Below are 19,373 nucleotides of genomic sequence, written 5' to 3' on the forward strand. Positions count from 1 at the left end.
GTTCAAGTCATTCTTAGTTGATACCAAGGCAAATGATTCATGCAGAATTTGGCCTAATTTTTGTTACACCTTGCTATTATAGTACCAATCTTAACTAGGCCTAATTAGTTACATTGTTCTTCCCCAGTTTTGAAAAATGTACAATCTCTTTGGCCTCTTAGTTTGGCTTAGGTTGAATATATTTATAATCATAAGGAAAAGAAGACAGAAACACAAAATATCTATAGATAAAGTTTTATTGTACATCTACATATACATGATCTTAAATACAATGGCACTCCTCAGGCATTAACAGGTGAAAGTGCAAATCAGTTAAAAATAACATTTTTCTCATCTAATTTACCTTTGAAAATCAATTATCTCCAAATCAATGGTAAACAATAATATTCATCTAGAACTAATAAAACATAAACGGTGAATTCACATTTTAATACTGGTAGCAGAGTTTTTTGATGTTAATGTTCTCTAAGTAGCCTAACCCTAATATAAGTTTTTAATATATGTATTAATTATAAGTTTAAGTACCTTTTGGTTGGCTGATAAACTATATTTACAAAGTCAAACGTCATCAACACTCTAAAAAAGCATTTTTATAATACTAGCCTAAATGACTAAAAGTACTGTCAGCAGCACAATATTATGACACGTGTTAGTTTATAGGCCTACATAAAAAATGTTTAAGAATTAATTAGGTGACTTTTAAATGTCAGGTATCAAACTTTAACTGTTGTCTACATAAAACACAATCTACGTTGGTAATTTAATGTAAGATTATACAGAAGTGTTTTTAGTTGATGCAGTAATTGGTATTCAGGATGGATAGCTGTATTATTGCAGGTTTTTCACCATTTCAACGTTGTAGACGTACAGTAATTAAATATCAATGATACAAAATGAGGGATTTTTGGAAAGTCAAAAATTTAGGTCTTGGTTTAGTTTGGTTTTGCAATATTATGCGACTTAACAATAAAAAGTATAGTCATATCATGATAATGACTATTACATAATAGGCGGAAAAAGTCTAAATTGTCTTTCACATTTGTTATGTTTATTAAAAAAGTCGTATAATATTGCACAACTAAACTAAACCATGACCGAAATTTGTAACTTTCCAAAAATACCTCATTTTGTAACTTAGATATTCAATTTATTATGTGTTCCTACATTAAATATTTTCATGATGGATTCGTATAAAACATACTTATGCTTTCAAACTTTCATGAAAGTATTAACGAACACGACATGTGGTTTGTTTGTTCTACGATAACATAACTTTGAATTTTCACGCACCACATAGGGAGTGGTTGATACTGCATACAATTGACACATTTATGCCTAACCAGCTAACCTAACTCTAACTTGGCTAAGTTCTACTTTTGATTGTTGTATTTTGTAACTGAAAAGCTACAACTACATCTTGAATCTAGTACACTTTTCTTATAGTTAGTGATTACAATTTACAAATTTTCTCTTAATAATAACTAGTTGTATCTTTTAACAAAAAATCCATGGATTGCAATTTCTTTTTTACAGTTTTAGATAGGCCTAATACCTGATAGCATAGGCGTATCTACTAATTAAATGTATTAATTTTACAATATGAAATATAAGTTTATAAATATTATAGATTTTCTTAATAAATGGTGGCTTTTAACAGGAATTAGTAATTTTATAAGCACACTCTTGGTGGCTAAATTCAAATACTTAATTTATATTCGTAAACTAGTTACAACTTTAACACGGGAATAGAATGTCTAGTTCTATCTTTAATCATACTTTTGCCTCCATTGGAAGGTTTAATGGTTGACTTTGACATAGCTGTATTGGTTGCTGTAGTCGTCTCCCATCTCCACCATGTTAGACATGAGGTAGTGATCAGTGACGACGAAGGTGCGGTACTTGACAGGCACGGGGCTTGTGAGCTGTGAGGGGGTAGGGGTGATAGGCCTGTGAGCAGGGGTGCGGGGGACTAGACGAGCCCCCCACTCCGACCATCATGGACTCTTGAAGCTCAACTGGAGACTGGATGAGGAACCGCTAGAACTGCGATGGTCACATCTGGAACATGTTGAATTAGTTTGTTTTTCCTATTTCCAACTATGGCATATTTTGTATGACGTTAGGGATCAAACCAAACCATTGTCTTATTATGTAGAACATCGCCCTTTTGTTAGATTGTGTAATTAATGGATAAACCAATGACAAGTGGCATCTGATACCAACAACCCTCAGATTTGAAGGTGGGGCACTATAACCCCTTTGAAGACAGTTAAAATCGTAAACACTTCTTCCCATTTAAATAATTGTATATTAGCAGAGCAAATTTATAAAGACTGGTATGAATAAATTCAATGAATAATCGACAATCACATCCAAAATAATTTAATTCCAACAAATATCCTATGGCTTTATTACAAAATGTGGTACGTTTAACCACACAGTACTGCCATTTTAATTCCACTGAAATAATATGTCTAAACTAATTAACTAACTTGTAATATTTTCCAAGCTCTCCAATAACGATTATGGCCCCTGTTCGGGCGCCATAAAAGTAGTCCTATGACATAATTTTGGTGTATGAGAACCAATAAATTATAATATCGTCATACAATGTATTTTCCTGTTCAGCTCCCCATGAAATGTGGTGAAAAGTTTACCGAGGGAACACAACAAATTATATTACCGTACTTTTCGTCAATACATAATAGTAATTTCTAACCCAAAATTAGTCACACTTTAAATTTGCCCAGATAACTATAGCCTAAAATGAGATAGTCAGAGATTCTTAAGTGTTTGTACCAATTGAGTTTATAAATTCAATTACACCATCTGGAATGCCACTACACAAATTAGTTTTAAAAGTTGGTTCAATAGTGATGCTCATAAGAAATAGGGTCTGGATTAGTTAATGGAGTACGATTGGTTGTGTTGGGTATGTCTGAAAAAAGTGTAAAGTTAGTAGTAATTACTGGAGTAGGGAAAGGGAACATATTTTTCATGCCAAAAATAAAACTAATATCTACAGATCCTAATATGCCCTTTAAATTTACAAAGGATTCAATTCCCATTGCGATTATCTTTCACCATTACTATAAATAAAGCGCAAGGCCAAACCTTCCCAAAAGTTGGAATTTATTTGAAAAAAAAAAAACAGTGTTTACCCATGGTCAACTTTATGTTGCTTTTAGCCGGGTAAAGCGGCCAGATGACGTTAAAATAGAAATAGAAACAAATAAAGACCAAGTAATGGACCAAAATGGATACTACACAACAAATGTTGTTTTCAGAGAGATTTTGTTACAGAATTAGTATTTTACAATTTGGAAGATGACATTATCTCTATGTGTTGTGTTTTTCTAAGTGAATTTGTCTATATTTAAAAAAAATGTATATATATTTAATTAATAGTGAAGATTATTGAAAATGTTCTTTTGCTGTATTATGATTAGAAAATTTATGTTACAAACCCCCCACATGAAGAGTCCTTTTGAATTTTTATCCTAAACAGAGCAGACATAAAAATGAATTATGCAGGTATGTGATAACTGTTATACATTATTATAATATACAAAAAATTTAAACGATAATTCAAGGTAGGGTACGGTAACCCATGAGACAAATAATTTGTACAAAATAATTATTAGAATATATTACATATACTGTATATAGGGGCTATTGCCCCTACAAGCCACTAGTTAATTATAACAATGCTAACAACTATATTAGCTTACTTTTAGAATGTGATCGTCATAGCCACTCAAAAATTTCAAATTTGGAAGAATAATACCATGCCAATAAAAAATTTTATAGAATAATCTTTTGAGCTTTAATAAAGTGAGAATTGCTCGTCGTACTTGGTTAACACCAAAGTAAAACGTGTCCTAATATTAACTCAATCAATTGCCAGAGTCGTTTGTAGCTAATTTTTGCTTGAATTTGGAATAATAAAACGTTTATAGCAATTAGTAACCACAAAACAAAATTTTTATTTGTGTGCGCAGAATCCTGCTTTGAACATCGAAAAAAATACAAAATATAACTTCAAATATATTAAACGTACCTTAACGACCTATAAAAAGATGAAGTAGAGCGATATTGTGTTGCTCTACAATTTCTAGTGTATGGATTGTTTCAAGGTTTTTAATATCGGCAATCCCAAAAATATTGTTGCAAGGGAGATTGTGTAGCGACGTTTGGTGGCTGACTGACAACTGACTGCTCGGGTCCCTCCTCAAGCAGCACTCCCATTCCACCCCTGGTCAAGAACTACGTTCATTCCCTCAACAATGACGTTACCACATTCAGCGTTAGCTGCGGCCTTTGTGTGAACCAAATCAACCTATTTAAGATGACCGTAAAAATATTACCCCCAATAATATTATTAATATTTGACCTGTTACAACGGTATCAACAATCTAACACATACTTTCTCCCATTAGCTGTGTCAACAACCGTTATCATAGGCAAAGGGTAGGAGTAACTTTTATATTTTATGGGAAATTCAGGAAAGTTGCAATAACTTTTGAACCGTATTTTTTACAGCATTGAGGGGGCAGTCTTACCATTTTGTTAAGAGTTAAAAGATCATAATATTCTAAAATGTAATCTGATTTTCCGTTTTTATGGTTTTAGCAAATTTCCCTATAGGGAAGTAGCAATTACCGTAGGTGGCACTGTAAGACCTAGGCCCGGGACTGATTAACTTTTTCATTTTGATGTCCCCAGAGGCCAAAAAAACCATTGGTTCAAATTTTTATGTATGTATATATATATTTTGTTATTATATACACCGATGAGATGTTATTAAGTAAATTAAAATACCAAAGTACCCTAAAATTTTTTTATTTTACATATCAACAAAACAGGTCGAACATTCGAAGTCAGATACAAAGAGCATATACACTATACTATTAAGTACTAATAGTATAGTGTATAAGATCAAAAAACATGACAACGCAAAAATCCTCGTATGCCGACCATACATTCTCAGATATAAATAAAAATATGTATATTCTAGATGTTGAAAATAAAGGCAAAAAAATGAATGCAAAAGAAGACTTTTATATTTATAGACATCACACTACTGACAAAGACAATTTACTAAACTTGACACATACTCAAAACCAAAACGTCGTATTTAATCAAATTATGGCATGAATGGCCGAAACACGTTTAAGTAATATAAAATAAAATGTTTTTAGGGTATTTTAGTATTTTAATTTACTTAATAATATACATATATTTACAGAGAGAGAGAGAGAGAGAGAGAGTTATATATGTGACCGTGAACGTGATAACTCGAGCAATTATTCTCAGATTTTGATGAAATTTGGTTTAAGGATTGGCGGGATAAACTTGTATGAGCTTGCGAACCAGCATGATCAGACCATGGGAACGGGGTTTTTTGAGGGGTTTTATGGGGTAAAAATTGGGTTTTCTCATTTTTCACCCTCAAAAAACAACATTTTCCAATTTGTCTCTAGATTTTTTAAAGAGCTTAAAATCAAATAAGTGTATCAAAGTGTTTTGTACGGTTATTGGTAACGGAAAAAATTCATATTATTCTTATGGAGAATCCTTATATATAATACGTGAAGGCGATTTCTACGAAACACTACTCCTCCGTTAATAATAGACGGATTTTTACAAACGACATGTCAAAATAAAGTATTTTTTGTGTAGACGCCCCCTTTCACCATCAAAGTTGGAGTTTCTCCCATAAGATTAGCATGGGGGAAACAAAATATTTAATTGGAAACTTTGTCCCCACTAATTTGAGAGAACGGCTGGGCGTAGAATCTTGGTAGAGGTGTCCAAAGAAAGGTATGGTCTGTAGATGAGTTATCAAAAGAAAAACTAAGCAAAATCCCTTAGGATTCTGCCCCAGAACCCTTTAAAGATCCCTCCACAGAGTTGTTTACATTTTGGCCATGTGAATAATACTTTTTAATGAAACAGCCAGTGGCGGTTCTGGGACCTTGTCAAGGGGGGGGGCTACCAGGGGGCTTGGGGGGTGTGGAGCACCCCACAATAAAGCAGGGGAGTCCGGGTCCTCCCCTGGGAAAATTTGGAATGTTCAAAGCCGTTTGGTGACTTTCTAAAGCCACTTTTAACACCTAGAAGCGTGCCCAATTGTCCATAAACTCCCATTTCACCTGTTGTTTGTCATGAGCAAATAGACATAATAAAAATTAAACTATGACGATTGCATTCATGAATTTCAAAACATACTGTAGACTACGGCCATATCCTCCTAAAAGCCGTTGGGTGACTTTCTACAGCCAGTTTTAACGTCTAGAACTGTGTGCAAAACCTCCCATTTTCCCATTTATTTGTCATGAATAAGCAGACATTTTTAAAACTAACTATGAAAATTGCATTCATAAATCTCAAAACATATTGTAGGCTACGGCCATATCCCCCTAAGAGTTGCTTATTAACTTTCTAAAGCCATTATTAATGTCTACATCTGTACAAAAACCTCCCATTTTTCACCGGTTATTTGTCTTTGTCAAGAGCAAGTAGACATTTTAAAAATCAAACTATGACGAATTTCATAAATTTCAAAACATAGGCCTACTGTAGATTAATAAAGTCATATCTCCTAAAAGCCGTTTGGTGACTTTATAAAGCCATTTCTAACGTCTAGAACTGTGCCCAATTGTTCTAAAACCTTCCATTTCACCTGTTATATGTCACAAAAAGCAAGTAGGCAGACGCGTTCTTTAATCTTAAGTTTTTCTCCATTTCATAGATCTGTCACAATTGTATAGTATCGAATTCAGTAATAGCATTGACTATATAAACTTTAACACTAGCTTAGTCAATGGTAATAGGCTACTGACTACTGGTGCTACCGCTGATTGCTGATTGATGCCTGTGTAAAGTTAGTGGCTAGCAGACAATTTGACAACTAACTATGGGACACCAGGAAATCGGCTGTTTCCCCGTCCTCGCTCGCGCGCTAGATGCTCCTGCCTTGGCCCTAGCATGTCAACCGCTGACTCCTGTAAAAATATGATCATGCGTACAACTTTCCATAGCGTAATTTTGTTTTATTCGTTGTACTATATTGTCCACAAAGTTTGTCTATGAGGAACTTAATACTGCTCCTGCCATCGCTTTTTTATTAAGTATAATAAAAACTACATTGATGTCTGTATGACATTGCGTGTTTTAAGGACGAAATGCACGTTTAAATTTATTTTTTTCAGGGTCCAAGGGGGGGGCTTACATACTTAGGTTTGCTGCAACAGGGAGGGTAAAAGTGTTTTTTATGTAAGATGTTAATAGTTAGTAAGAAATAAAAACATTTTCCAAATTTGGGCAAAATATGTTTATAAACAAGCAAACTACAACAGTTTACTTATTCTCCATAAGAATAACATGGGAATTTTAAATTTACAATTTTTTGGAATTTTCTCCGTAACCATTAGGCGCATTATAACGCTTCAATATACTAAATTATTTGTTTTTTTAAGCTCTACAAAATAGTTTCGAAAGAAATTGCAAAACTTGATGTTTTTTGGGTAAAAAATGGGAAAACCCCATTTTTACCCCATAAACGCCCCCATAAACCCCAGTTCCCATGGTCCGATCATGCTGGTTCGCGAACTCGTTCGAATAAACGTAGGTTTACACGTTTGTACCAAATTTCATCAAAATCGGACCATTTTTGCTCGAGTTATCGCGCTAACGGACACATATATATATATATATATATGAATTTGAACGGATGGTGTTTTTGACCTCTAGGGACCTCAAAACGAAAAAAAAATCGGTCCCGGGTCCAGGTCTTACCGTGAGTACTACAGTAATAGCTTATTCCCTATATGGGAAATTCGCTAAAACAAACTAACACATTTTGAAAGTATTCCACAACGTGGCCTATACATAGATGTTTAGATCCTACCTGGTATGCCTCAAAAGGTCTGTCAGCCTTCCTACGTTGATTCTGTAATTGATCTCGTCCTCGGGGACTTCGTCCAGATAAAAGTTTTGAAACCGTGAACTCAAGGACCAAACTAGGTTTCCGTAGACTTTAAGTCCACTTTGAAACTGAAGTGCGATGTCATCCTGAAACACACAACCGAGATACAGATTGAAAACTAATGGATTGATATTGGATCTTGCCAAGGCTTAGTTAGGATTTTAACAAGGGGAAACTAAGTTTATTTCTGAAAAAGTAACTTAGTGAACAAGGGTGGAGTATAAATAAAGTAAGGTGATGGTTTTGAATGACTCTCAATTTTTTTTTTGTTTTTAGCAATAATAGTTGAGTGAATGAAACTATGTATTGTGTAAAGGGCGGTCGGAGATTAGTTGTCCGACATGTGAGTGACTGTGTGACTGTGTTATGGTAACAAAAACTCAAGAACCGTTGCACTAATAGTGTTCAAATTTTGCAAAAATAATTATGACACCCTTTTCATTGAAGTCACACTTTTCATTGAATAAGTGACAAAAATATAGTTCTTTGATATTTGTAGATTAAACAATTCAGCAAAATGAGTTGAAAACTACTTATGTTTAATACTCTGGCACAAGAACTTGAAAAATATGAGTTAAGGTTGACTAGCACAAATTAAATCAACAGAGAGAAGTTTACGCAAGCTCAAGCTCATCAATCTTTTGGTAACGCTATTCAAAATAGCTGAGGAGACGCCAACAATTATTGTTGTTCCCTATTAGATCCAAGAAGGGCAACGTAAGAAACCTAAACCTCCATTACCTTTGCAATAACATCCAAGTTCTGCTTCCTGTAAGGCAGGTGAGAGTTCCAGCAGCCAATAGCATTGTCCCCCACCAAACTGTAGATAAGGACTCCACCATCCGTCATGTCCTGGAAGTAGAGTGTTTATAGAACTGAGTGTTAAGAAAACTTTTGGCAGACTTTTAAAAAGCTGTTGATTGAAATTCTAATATTCAAAGTTAAGAAATTAGTTTTAGACTTGTTCCATTATCCTTTGCTTGGATGTGAAATTGTAGGTTTCCTATTGACGTTTTGGGATTTGATGCTAACGTAACTACAGGGAGGTATTGCCAAAGTTTAACAATTTTGTGAATAGAAATAATTGCTCCTTCCCCATTCGGCAACAAAAGAATAAAAATAAACCCGAGCCTAAATTTATAAGTAAGCAACTAAAAGGAAAAAAAAATATTTAATACGCCTAGTTAACCTTCCGTTGGGCGCATTGATTTTCAAACACCAAAGGGCGCTCACGGAAGTTACCTCCGGGAGTACAAAAACTTATACAATGATGAGTAAAAAACATTTTAATAGCAATAAAAATGTAAGAAAATCATTTTTTTATGAGTTATTACACTATTGCTTAAGTTGTATATCAAGTAGAAAGTGTTATAATAAAAATCAAAATACGTAAGTATTGTGGATAAAAAAATATTTACTTTTTGTACTTATACAGTACTATCGTATATTAGAAAACAAAATTTTAATATTGTATGACATCAGTGGCGGCGATAAGAGCCCTCGGGTCCCCCCGCAAGTTTGTTCACCGGGCCCCCTCCCAATAATCTTAAAAAATGTTATATATAAAATATTTTATTACATGTATTACCGCCTAAACTTGCACTTTGGCTTGGTAGGGCGTCTCCTGAGGCGTCATCATCGTCTTCCATGATCGCGGCAAAATAACCTATGACATCATCAGATAACATTATCGTCTCCCAGGTCACGGCCCAATCCCTAATATCTTCCGCCCCGCGACCCGTGGTGACGGGGAAATAATTTGTTCCGCAATCGCGGCAAAATCCTAAATACATCTCGCTCGCAGAAAAACGTCAATAACGTCTTCCGCAATCCGGCAAAATATTGAACGTCTCTACGGCCGCAGAGACATCGTCATCGTCACCCGCGGGGAAATGTTCTCGTCGATATCCGCGATCGCGGCAAAAATGTAGGCCTAATCTTTCAATTTCGTGAGCATGATCCTCGCGGACATAAAAGCTTTAATTTTAATTGGGCATTATTGTACTGAGAAAATCGGCTTGAGCTTGATTTTCTGACTTTGTGCTTGATCTCTCAAGCTTATATACAGGCTCTGCTCGAGTGCTCGGCTCGAAAATCGACATTATATAAAAATCAACCGTTTCCAAAGCAAACCGATTTTGAACCGCTCTGATTTGGCCCGAGGCCTATAAGTAAGTAAAAATTTTTACCTGACTCGAAGTAAACAAATCTAAAGTGCAAAGTAAACAAATCTAAAGTGCAGCCTCCTAATAGTAAGAAGTGAAGTGAAATGAAAATCCTTCTTTAGCGTCAATGAAAGAATGGAATTATTTATTAGCTAGTGCATCAGGCACCTAGGTTAATTCGCCGATTTGATCGTAAAAAATTGTCAAGTTCATTAAGTTAAATCAGCATTGAGGGCCCTCTCTGGTGTGCCCCACCGGGGCCTAGGAGGATTAACATTAATGTTTTATCCTTGTAGGCCGGGGACACATTCTGGTTCTAAATACGGTCCTATTATAAATAGCGCCTTCACGCAATCCATGAGGACTTTGATGCAACCTGCATGACTGATGACAATTCTTTTACTTAGGTTGGTAGAAAGTTTATATCGATCGGCCAAATAATAGTGTAAGTTAAGCTGTTGTAAACTACTTGTCCTAGTGCTCTCACTGGGTTTAACAAATTTTCGGCATAAAAAAAACTCATGGTAATTTTCATATAAATATTGTTATGATAGGGGGTCCGTGTGGCTAATCCTGTCACACAATTGCGGGCCTGTGTCCCGGTAAAATTTCCCGAAAAATCCCAGTCAGGGCTCACGGGTCCCCATAGCTAGCGGGCACCCCCGCACCGCGGGCCCGCCGCCACTGTATGACATAAAAACATGTACATGGTCTAATAAAAAAAATAATTTTGTACAAGGACAACTCATTCAATCAAAGATAATTTTAACATGTTTATCCTCTGGATCACGTAATTTTTCAACCTGATCAGCTTGAAAATGAACCTTTAGGTTCGAAACCTGGGTCGCTGACCTAAATTCCAGGATCACTGACAAGTACTACAAGTATTTAACCTTTTTATTAGTAAAAGATAATTATTTCATAAGGACAACTTACTTTGTCACCATAAGTTCTTTCTACTGAATGTTGTTCCTTGTCTTCCCTTTCAACACTAGCCAACAATCTCGCAATTAGTTCTTCTTCATCCATTTCAAAATATCGCTAAATAAGGTCAAACACAAGGGCGCAAACGGAACTAGGCTCCGGGAAACACGTTACATCACAGGGCGCTCACGGAAGCTACTTCCAGTAGTGACGCAAACCACTCCCCAAAGTCAACTGACAAATGGGAAAAGGGTAAGAGTATACAATACCGATTCCGCAAAAGAGGTTCGTGAGGGAAATCAGGCCACAGCCCTGTCGAACACATACTATGGTTTTTATAACGAAAAAAGTAGTGGCCGGAGGTAACTTCCGTGATGCGCCCGATGGAAGGTTAAGTGTTTTAGTACTGGCATGTAATTTTACTTATCATACGCCTAGTCCTATTTGAATAGATGCACATTTAAGTAGAGTGTTTGTGATACTTATGCCACAGGTATAATGCTTAGAAGTTAGAGTCATTGGTTACCTTCCTTTAGTTCACATTTAAGTAAATTTTAGCGAATTTCCCTATAGGGAAGGAGCTATTACCGTAGGTGGCACAGTGAGACTTAGGCCCGGGAGCGATTTAATTTTATATTTCATGACCCCAAAGGCTAAAAATACCATTCGTTCAAATTTATATAAATATACAAAAATAAAAATAAAATAATTCAGTATATCAATGTGAGTCGGTGGCTCAGTCGGTAGCGTCGCGGACTTCGGGCCCAGGGCAGCGATGTCGTGGGTTCGGATCCTGGTCACTGCCTATAACATTTTATCAGTACAGTTCACCTTTGTACTGTACCGGCTCACTCCTTGCTTTGCTGCAAACGATCCACGCACGGGCGCTTAGTCTATGTAGACGGGCAAATGCAAGGTTAAAAGAGGCCGCCAACCTCTTTAAAAAAAAAAAAAAAAAAATTGTTTTGTACAGTTATTGGTTACGGAGAAAATAAAAAAAAACTGTTATAAAATACCCATGTTCCTCTTATGGAGAGTACTGAATATTGAAAACCCACTTTGCACTCGTGTTACACCTTACATTCTTCCTACAGTTACTATAAAGCATATAAATAATCTTAGTCTTTCAAACACTATGCAACACATTTTTAGGTTATATGTTAAATCCTATCATTGAACGAAATGGGAATCACTGCAACAGCTGATCGTAGTCGTAGTATCTTTAAGCGTTGCAAACCGATTTCCATGCGCATACGAGTTACATGCCTAATAAAAGCATGCTGTTTTGTGTTGTTTGATTGGCATTCTGGAGTGCGGCAAAAAAAAGAGTGCTACATAAGTAAACAACAGCAAGGAAGTACATTTTTTCCACAGTGGTATAATAAATCGTTTGAAAAAATGTTCACCAAACTATCATTTAAATGAGATACTCCGTTTATCAAACATTCATATTATCCAACTGTTGACTCCAAACCCAAATCCTGAATATCAAAATTAAACAGCGAAACCTGTTTACTTAGTTGAGATTACAAATAAATTTAGATAGGGTACTTAATAATAAAATGTTTACTATTAAATTAACCCTTCACAGACGGGTGACAAATATATCCGCCTAAGTCTATGGCGATAAAGGAAGGGTAGCAGATATATCAGCTTATGGTTTTTGATGTTCCGGACAGGAAGCGGATGTATCCGCCTTCTCTTCAGACAGACTGGCAGGTGCTTGAGGAGTAACCAGTTGTTTCGCGGTACCAAGGCGCCACTTTCCTGCTCTCTCCATGGCTGCGCTCTCCCGCGCCTACCCCTCTCCTGCGCCTCCCCCTCTCACGCACACCATCCACCCCTACTACGCTCCCCCCTCGATGTTTTGTGCTCAACTACGTTGTCTTTATTTATTATTTACATATTGTTCTTTATTTATTGCCTAAAGTTGTCATGGTCATATGTTCAAAGACGGGTGGCGGATATATCTGCTGCTTTTCTACTCATCCACAGACAGGTAGCAGATATATCCGCAGGCCTAGTTAAAAACAAGGAACAAATTATTTTGACAGTATGAAGTGTTGCATTGTGTTTTTTTTATTTTTTTATTTTTGTTATTTTTTTAAAGAGTTTGGCGGCCTCTGCATTAACCTTGCATTTGCCCGTCCACATAGACTAAACGCCCGTTCGTGGATCGTTTACAGCAAAGCAAGGAGTGAGCCAGTACAGTACAAATGTGAATTTTACTAATAAAATGTTTTCGGCAGTGACCAGGATCCGAACCCACGACATCGCTGCCTTGGGCCCGAAGTCCACGACACTATCGACTGAGCCACCGACTCACTAAACACATTATGAGCACATTATGTTTATTTTATGTATCAATCAATCAATCAATCAATCAAATATTCTTTATTCACAAAGTTTAGACAATATGTCTTGAATAGCGTCATTAAACTAACATAAACAAAAAATTATAAACTAAATAATTAAAATCATTCACAAAGGATTTATATAGTAAAACTAAAAATGAGTGCTACAACTTTAAAAAATCACAAAATCTTAGAAGGTTACGTTAGAGTAAAACTAGGTAGTAACTGGAATTCAAATGGTCGTTTCGAGATTACAATTTAAAAATTCTTTGATGGAATAAAATGGGTTTCTTATCAACAAGTCTTTTAGTAGGCTTTTGAATCGGTTTGTATTATTTTCTTTTTTAAGTGAAATCGGTAATTTTTGAAGAAATTTTAAGCCTGCATATGAAGGTTTTTTGGTATAGAATTCTAAATTATGTCTAGGAAGGTTAATTTGAAAGCGTGTGTTATATTTACTTGCAGTGGATAATAAATGAAATTGTTTTGCATAAATTATTGTCTCATATATATACAAACTGTAAACTGTTAATACACCCAATTCAGGAAAGATATTTTTAACTGAATCTGTTCTTTTTAATTTCATGATCACTCTAATAGCTTTTTCTTGTTTTATAAGTATTTTATCCAAATTTGCCTTAGTTGTTGCTCCGTAAATGGCGATTCCATAGATGTGGGAATGAATTAGAGAATAATAGATTATCCTAAGAGTTTCCAAGTTGCAAACCTTGGACAAGGCATGAATGCCAGATGATAATTTATTTACTACATAGTTTATGTGATTATCCCAAGATAGATTTTCATCAATAACCAGTCCCAGAAACTTTGTTTGGTTTACCTGATAAATTTTGTCTGTTTTTATAAAAATATTAGGTTCAAATGCTGTTATTGATTGTTTAGTTGAAAAGGATATTAGATTTGATTTTGTTGTGCTGATAAGCAGATTTCTTTCATCCAAAAACTTTTTTATAGAGAGGAGACTCCTGTTTGAGGATTTTTCAATAGTTAAATTGGATTTTCCTGAAAACAAAACATTAGAGTCATCAGCATGTATAACAAAACACAAATAAGGAAAATTAATTTTTATTTTTTCCTATAATTTTTTTCCGTTCTATGTCACGATTTTGCCCGTCCGAGAAGGGTTCAAACTGAAAGAAGAAAACTAATCATTCTCAATAATTTCTTTATCTGGCCAGGGGGTAAAAGTCCGGGGGTATAATTCCGGGGGGTCAAATTCCGGGCTGTACATCTACAGTTGCCTAAACGCTATTTAAAATTCTGGGAATAAAATTCCGGCAACCCAGTAGAATACCTTCCACTAAAAGAGTAATATATTTGTAAGAGGAGTTCTAGAACTTACTAAAAAGGATTAAACTTTAACTTTAAACTTACTTAGTAAGGATTAGAAGAATTATCTTTCTTTTTGAGGTTCAATTGAACCATGATCCAGCTTAAACATCCTCTTTACTCATGCAGTAGCTTGAAATTATAAGAAAAACATGGCTAAGCTTTAGCCTCTTTATTATATGTAACAAGCTTTTACATTGAGATTTATACTATATCATCTAATTATGTAAGATCAAGCATCTTTTACCATAGAATCTTGCTACCCACCTCGGCAGCCGACTGTGAACTTCTTGTAGTATCAAATACATGGAAGCTCCGCGGAGATGCTCCAGGGTCCTCGGAAAACAGAGAATGATTGCGGATAACAGAAGTGGATACCCAGGACTCCCGTACACTGGCTAGGCTATGGAAGTATAGAGTGCGGTCTCCGTTTGTGCGGATAGGACCTGCAGTAGCAGAAATTAAAAAGAGTTCTTTTGAGTTCTTCCCTGGTTACAATTAAATTACCTAGGAAGGAACATAGATGAAACATTAGTCACTTTTGTTATCTTTACTCAATATAACTACATGCAGTAGAACCTTGCAATACTTAAGCAATGAAATTATATTTGTTACTTAGAGAATATCTTTTTCACCACACTACGATGTTTTTAGCCGTTTTACAAATGTTTATTGGAGGCCCAAAGAAAGCTACGTATTGCTGTCTATGCCAGCTGTCATCGTCATTTGGGGACCTAGCAGGTTTTTACATCCCTAGGGCCAAAAATCAACTGAAATGGTTTTGCAGCTCTTGAAACTATCTCGAGCTGGCAAAACCTCATTTTCGGCACTAGGAACGAAATTACTATTTCCCTACACTACTGTGAAATGAGCTGTTTTCGTTACATGTTTATCACCTGCCAAAATTCATCATTACATTGTTTACTACGGAAAAAGAACGTTTACTATGCAAAAGAAATGTTTACTACTGTATCTTTTTTGGATTTTGCCGACGTAAACAAACAAAGAGGTGTTATTGTTTTGTCAACTTTTTCAATTTTCAATAACCAAAACTGTACAAAAACTTAAAACTTAAATTTAAATTGAAGGAATAACCTAAAAAATGCTATGAGTTTCGTATAACTGTAATAAAAGAATTATCTGTTTTACTTAAGAAAATAATTAGTCTTTTTATCGTAGCTCGATAAATCTCGCACTTCAAACATGGTGTCAAATATTTAATGACTTACTTTCTACTCTTGTTATGAAATATACTATTTGCCAAAGCTTCTGCTGTGGTGCAAGGTTTCAGTGAAAGAATAAATTCAAGAGGGTTTAAATGTACAGAGTGTTTCTGTGTTATCCAACTGATATTGCAAACGGTCAAGTAATGTGAAATTTTGTGTTATTTTTAATTTGGGATGACTGTACCACGTAATGGGGTGTAATAGTTAACTCCTCATACTTGTTATATCATTATATCTTTCTATCTGGAAGAGGCGGGCTGAGGCCCCAAGCCCCAACCAAGGTGCTTCATATGGATTTGTAAAACCGTTGCACAATTTAGTCAGTTGATGTTTCCAAAGTCCTTCAATGTCCAAGCACCTTTGATAGTTTTCTGCTTTCTACCCTTGTCACGATTGTGACAGAAATTATATTTTATTTTCATAGATTATAAGGTAATAGAATTGAATGTTAGTACAAATCCTGGAAAACTAGAAGAAACCGGTTTTCTTAGTTCAAGTCGATACCAGCATTGATAACTGCAAGCGCGCAGTCTGGTGGCAAGTGTTCGAGACTAGGCTTAGGGTAGCGATGATTCATAATTTGGAGGAGAACCACTTTGTTTCAATCTCATTTTGCGTAGTTGTGGTCGACAGTCAACTTGTTCCCTCGATTTGGAGGTATGTAATGCAAATAATTAAGCAATTTATGTTTAAGGTTATTCCAGGAAAAATCAGTACAACTTCAATATGTAAATATATATAGCTAAGCATTTTTGGGTAAACCAATTAATAATTTTTACTTAAATTTTGATAGATATGAAGATTGAACACCACGTGTTTTTGGCTCAGGTTTTAACGAGTGTTAAAAAATTGTTTTAGCTTTGTATCTTAAAAGGGATTAAGCTTAAAGAGCATTGTGTCAATCTAAATGATTTTTATAACTATCAGTAACTGTTCAGAGAGAATATTTCGATTAAATTTTATTTTTTAAGGTAAAATTAGGTTGGTTTCAAAGTCATGTTCTAGTTGAACCGACAGGATTTTAATATTGTTTTAGTTTGGGGTAGTTATTAAGGATTTGTCTAAACAGTTATTTATTTCGATATGGAAGAAGGATATGTTTAATTGAGGTTATTTGTGTTTTATTAAAATGTCACAGTAAACTGATTTAGTAATTCGTTAAAGGATAAAGATGTATTAGACACATGTTTGAGACAGCTGTTTTAAAATTACTTTATGGTCAGTTTTATTATTATTATGTAAATTCAGTAAGATTTGTGTTAAAGGGTAATTTGTTAAAATATTTTATATTTTGTACTTAAAATGATTTTATTTAGGGGGTTATTTCAAATGTTTATCAATGAGAACAGAATGATAATTATTGGTATTCCATGTTTAAATTTATTGTGGAGAAACTAGCTAGGCTTTAGGAAAAATTTGGGGAAATTAACTTTGCTGGATAGATGTGTGACTAGACTAAAATAGATATATTTAAGAAGGGATCCATAGTACGAATTTGGAACATGTCCTAGGGTTCAAGTCCCAGAGTTAAACATCGTCGGAGAGTACACCATCGCCTATCTGTTGTCTGGAGGAGCCTGGACCAGTATCAGCTTCTTGGGGGGCCTAACCACCGTCTGGGGACAATCTGTTTGCAAAACCATGGACGTCTTCTCACCAGTAGACTGTCTCCGGCTCAGATCATCTCACTGAAGCTCCACCGAGGATTGAAGACAGCATCCGTGAAGTGATGAGTACCCTTCACCATGTTACACATCAATATTTTCAAGTTTTATGATTAGGCCTATATTTGAGTTGTAAAGTAGGAAAGTATGGACTTTGGAGAGGACGAGAAGTTTTAGGGGGATTTATATATAAGGTTTGATCGATCAAAGAAAGGGGAGGGCAAAATAAAAGGGGGGGGGTTAGTAATGGTTGTAAAGTTTATTTTGGTTAAGTGGAGAAATAGTTTTTGTTAATTTTCTAAGGTGTTTTATCATACTGAACAATTGTTAGTTTTAAGAGTTTATTTCATTATATTGGATTTTTACTGGAATAATACGACTTCTTATTTCAGCATGCCCTTCTTGCCTCCTTTCACAGCACGCTATACTTGATCTTAAATTTAAGTCACTTAGGTGTGTCAGATGCGCCACTCTGCTAATCAAGTTCGTGTTTGTGAGAGGCGGAGAGAGAAGCATGATGAAATAGAGATTTTAAAGGTTTTGAGTCAAGTAAATAAATCATGGGTTTCAATGTTGATCTGCTCCACAAAGATGAGCTGTTGTACGAGTTGCAATGGCGGGGTTTCCCTGTTACTGTAAATAATACTGTAACTATCTTGAGAAAACAACTTAGGAAGGCGTTGAAGGATAATGTACCGACGAAATGGGAAAATTTAACTGTGTTAAGGGTAACAATAGAACTAGACAATTGTCGAGAGAAGGTTGAAGAATTTCGGGAATTACTCGCGAGTGTTGAAGAGATTAAGGAGGCGGTCGGTATTCATAGGTTGAAAGAGCGAGTCAGTCATTTGAAGCGACGTTTGGGTAATTTGCTCGAAAACGGGAATATTCGTTTGCCAGATCAATCGCGAAGCCAGGTTTCAGAATGGGTCAATGAGTCCAATCAGTGGGAAAAGGCACTGCGTAAAGGTTTAGATAGGTTAGACCAGACCGTAGTTGAAGCTAGTTTGAGAAAGTTAAGTGAAACACATGAAGTTGAGGAGAATGGTATCGAGTCGGATAGTATAGATTATAGTAAGGATGTTTTTGAGCCAGAAAATGCGCAAGCGATGGGTAATTTGGATAAGAACCAAACAGAAAACAATGTTTCTGGGTCTAATGTAGAGATAAGCAATTTGGGTATTGATAAGAGGTTGCATACATCTTCTACTTCTGAGTTGTTTACAAAGCTAACAAATCCACTTGAAAAAATCATACGTGAAATCCCTTCTAATGTTAATGGCTTGGACCACAATAAGTTATTAGCTTTACTCAATGTAGTAAATAAGTTAAAAAAGTGTGGTAAACTTAATGATTCACAGGTTTTAGAGGTTGTAGCTAGTCATGTAAGCGAACCATTGTTGGGTAGAATAAAAACGCACATCCAATGTCGGTCAAACGTAAGCTCTGTGCATAGTGCCTTACTAAGGTACTTCATTCCACAGGGTTTATATGAGAAGCTAAAACGTGACCTGGTACATAGACCCCAGGGTCCAGACGAACCTCTTGCCATGTATGTGTGTGAGGTAAGGAATAACGCGGAGTTATTAAAATGTGATTACTCAGAACGTGAACTGATTGACGTAATTATCGTAGGAATAAACCCGAGGGACAGAAATAAATTAGTTTTCCAGGAATTTCCTAAAAGTTTACAAGATTTGGAA

General features: G+C 35.4%; 1 protein-coding gene across 1 annotated transcript in view; it reads right to left on the bottom strand.

Moving 5' to 3' along the window:
* Positions 1 to 218: 218 nt before the first annotated feature.
* LOC129001032 (protein yellow-like) overlaps positions 219 to 19,373 on the bottom strand; it is a 57,674-nt gene continuing 38,519 nt past the window's right edge. The window contains exons 7-10 of the mRNA XM_054428173.1: positions 15,048 to 15,226; positions 8,732 to 8,842; positions 7,913 to 8,076; positions 219 to 2,058 (exon numbers count right to left, since the gene is read on the bottom strand). Of these exons, the coding sequence (XP_054284148.1) occupies positions 1,995 to 2,058; positions 7,913 to 8,076; positions 8,732 to 8,842; positions 15,048 to 15,226 (518 nt within the window). The 3' untranslated portion in view covers positions 219 to 1,994. The remainder of the gene's footprint in view (positions 2,059 to 7,912; positions 8,077 to 8,731; positions 8,843 to 15,047; positions 15,227 to 19,373) is intronic.

The sequence above is a fragment of the Macrosteles quadrilineatus genome, unplaced genomic scaffold, assembly GCF_028750875.1.
Source record: "Macrosteles quadrilineatus isolate MER2022 unplaced genomic scaffold, UCM_ALF_1.0 Scaffold_8__2_contigs__length_117827958, whole genome shotgun sequence".
NCBI classification, from domain to species: Eukaryota; Metazoa; Arthropoda; class Insecta; order Hemiptera; family Cicadellidae; genus Macrosteles; species Macrosteles quadrilineatus.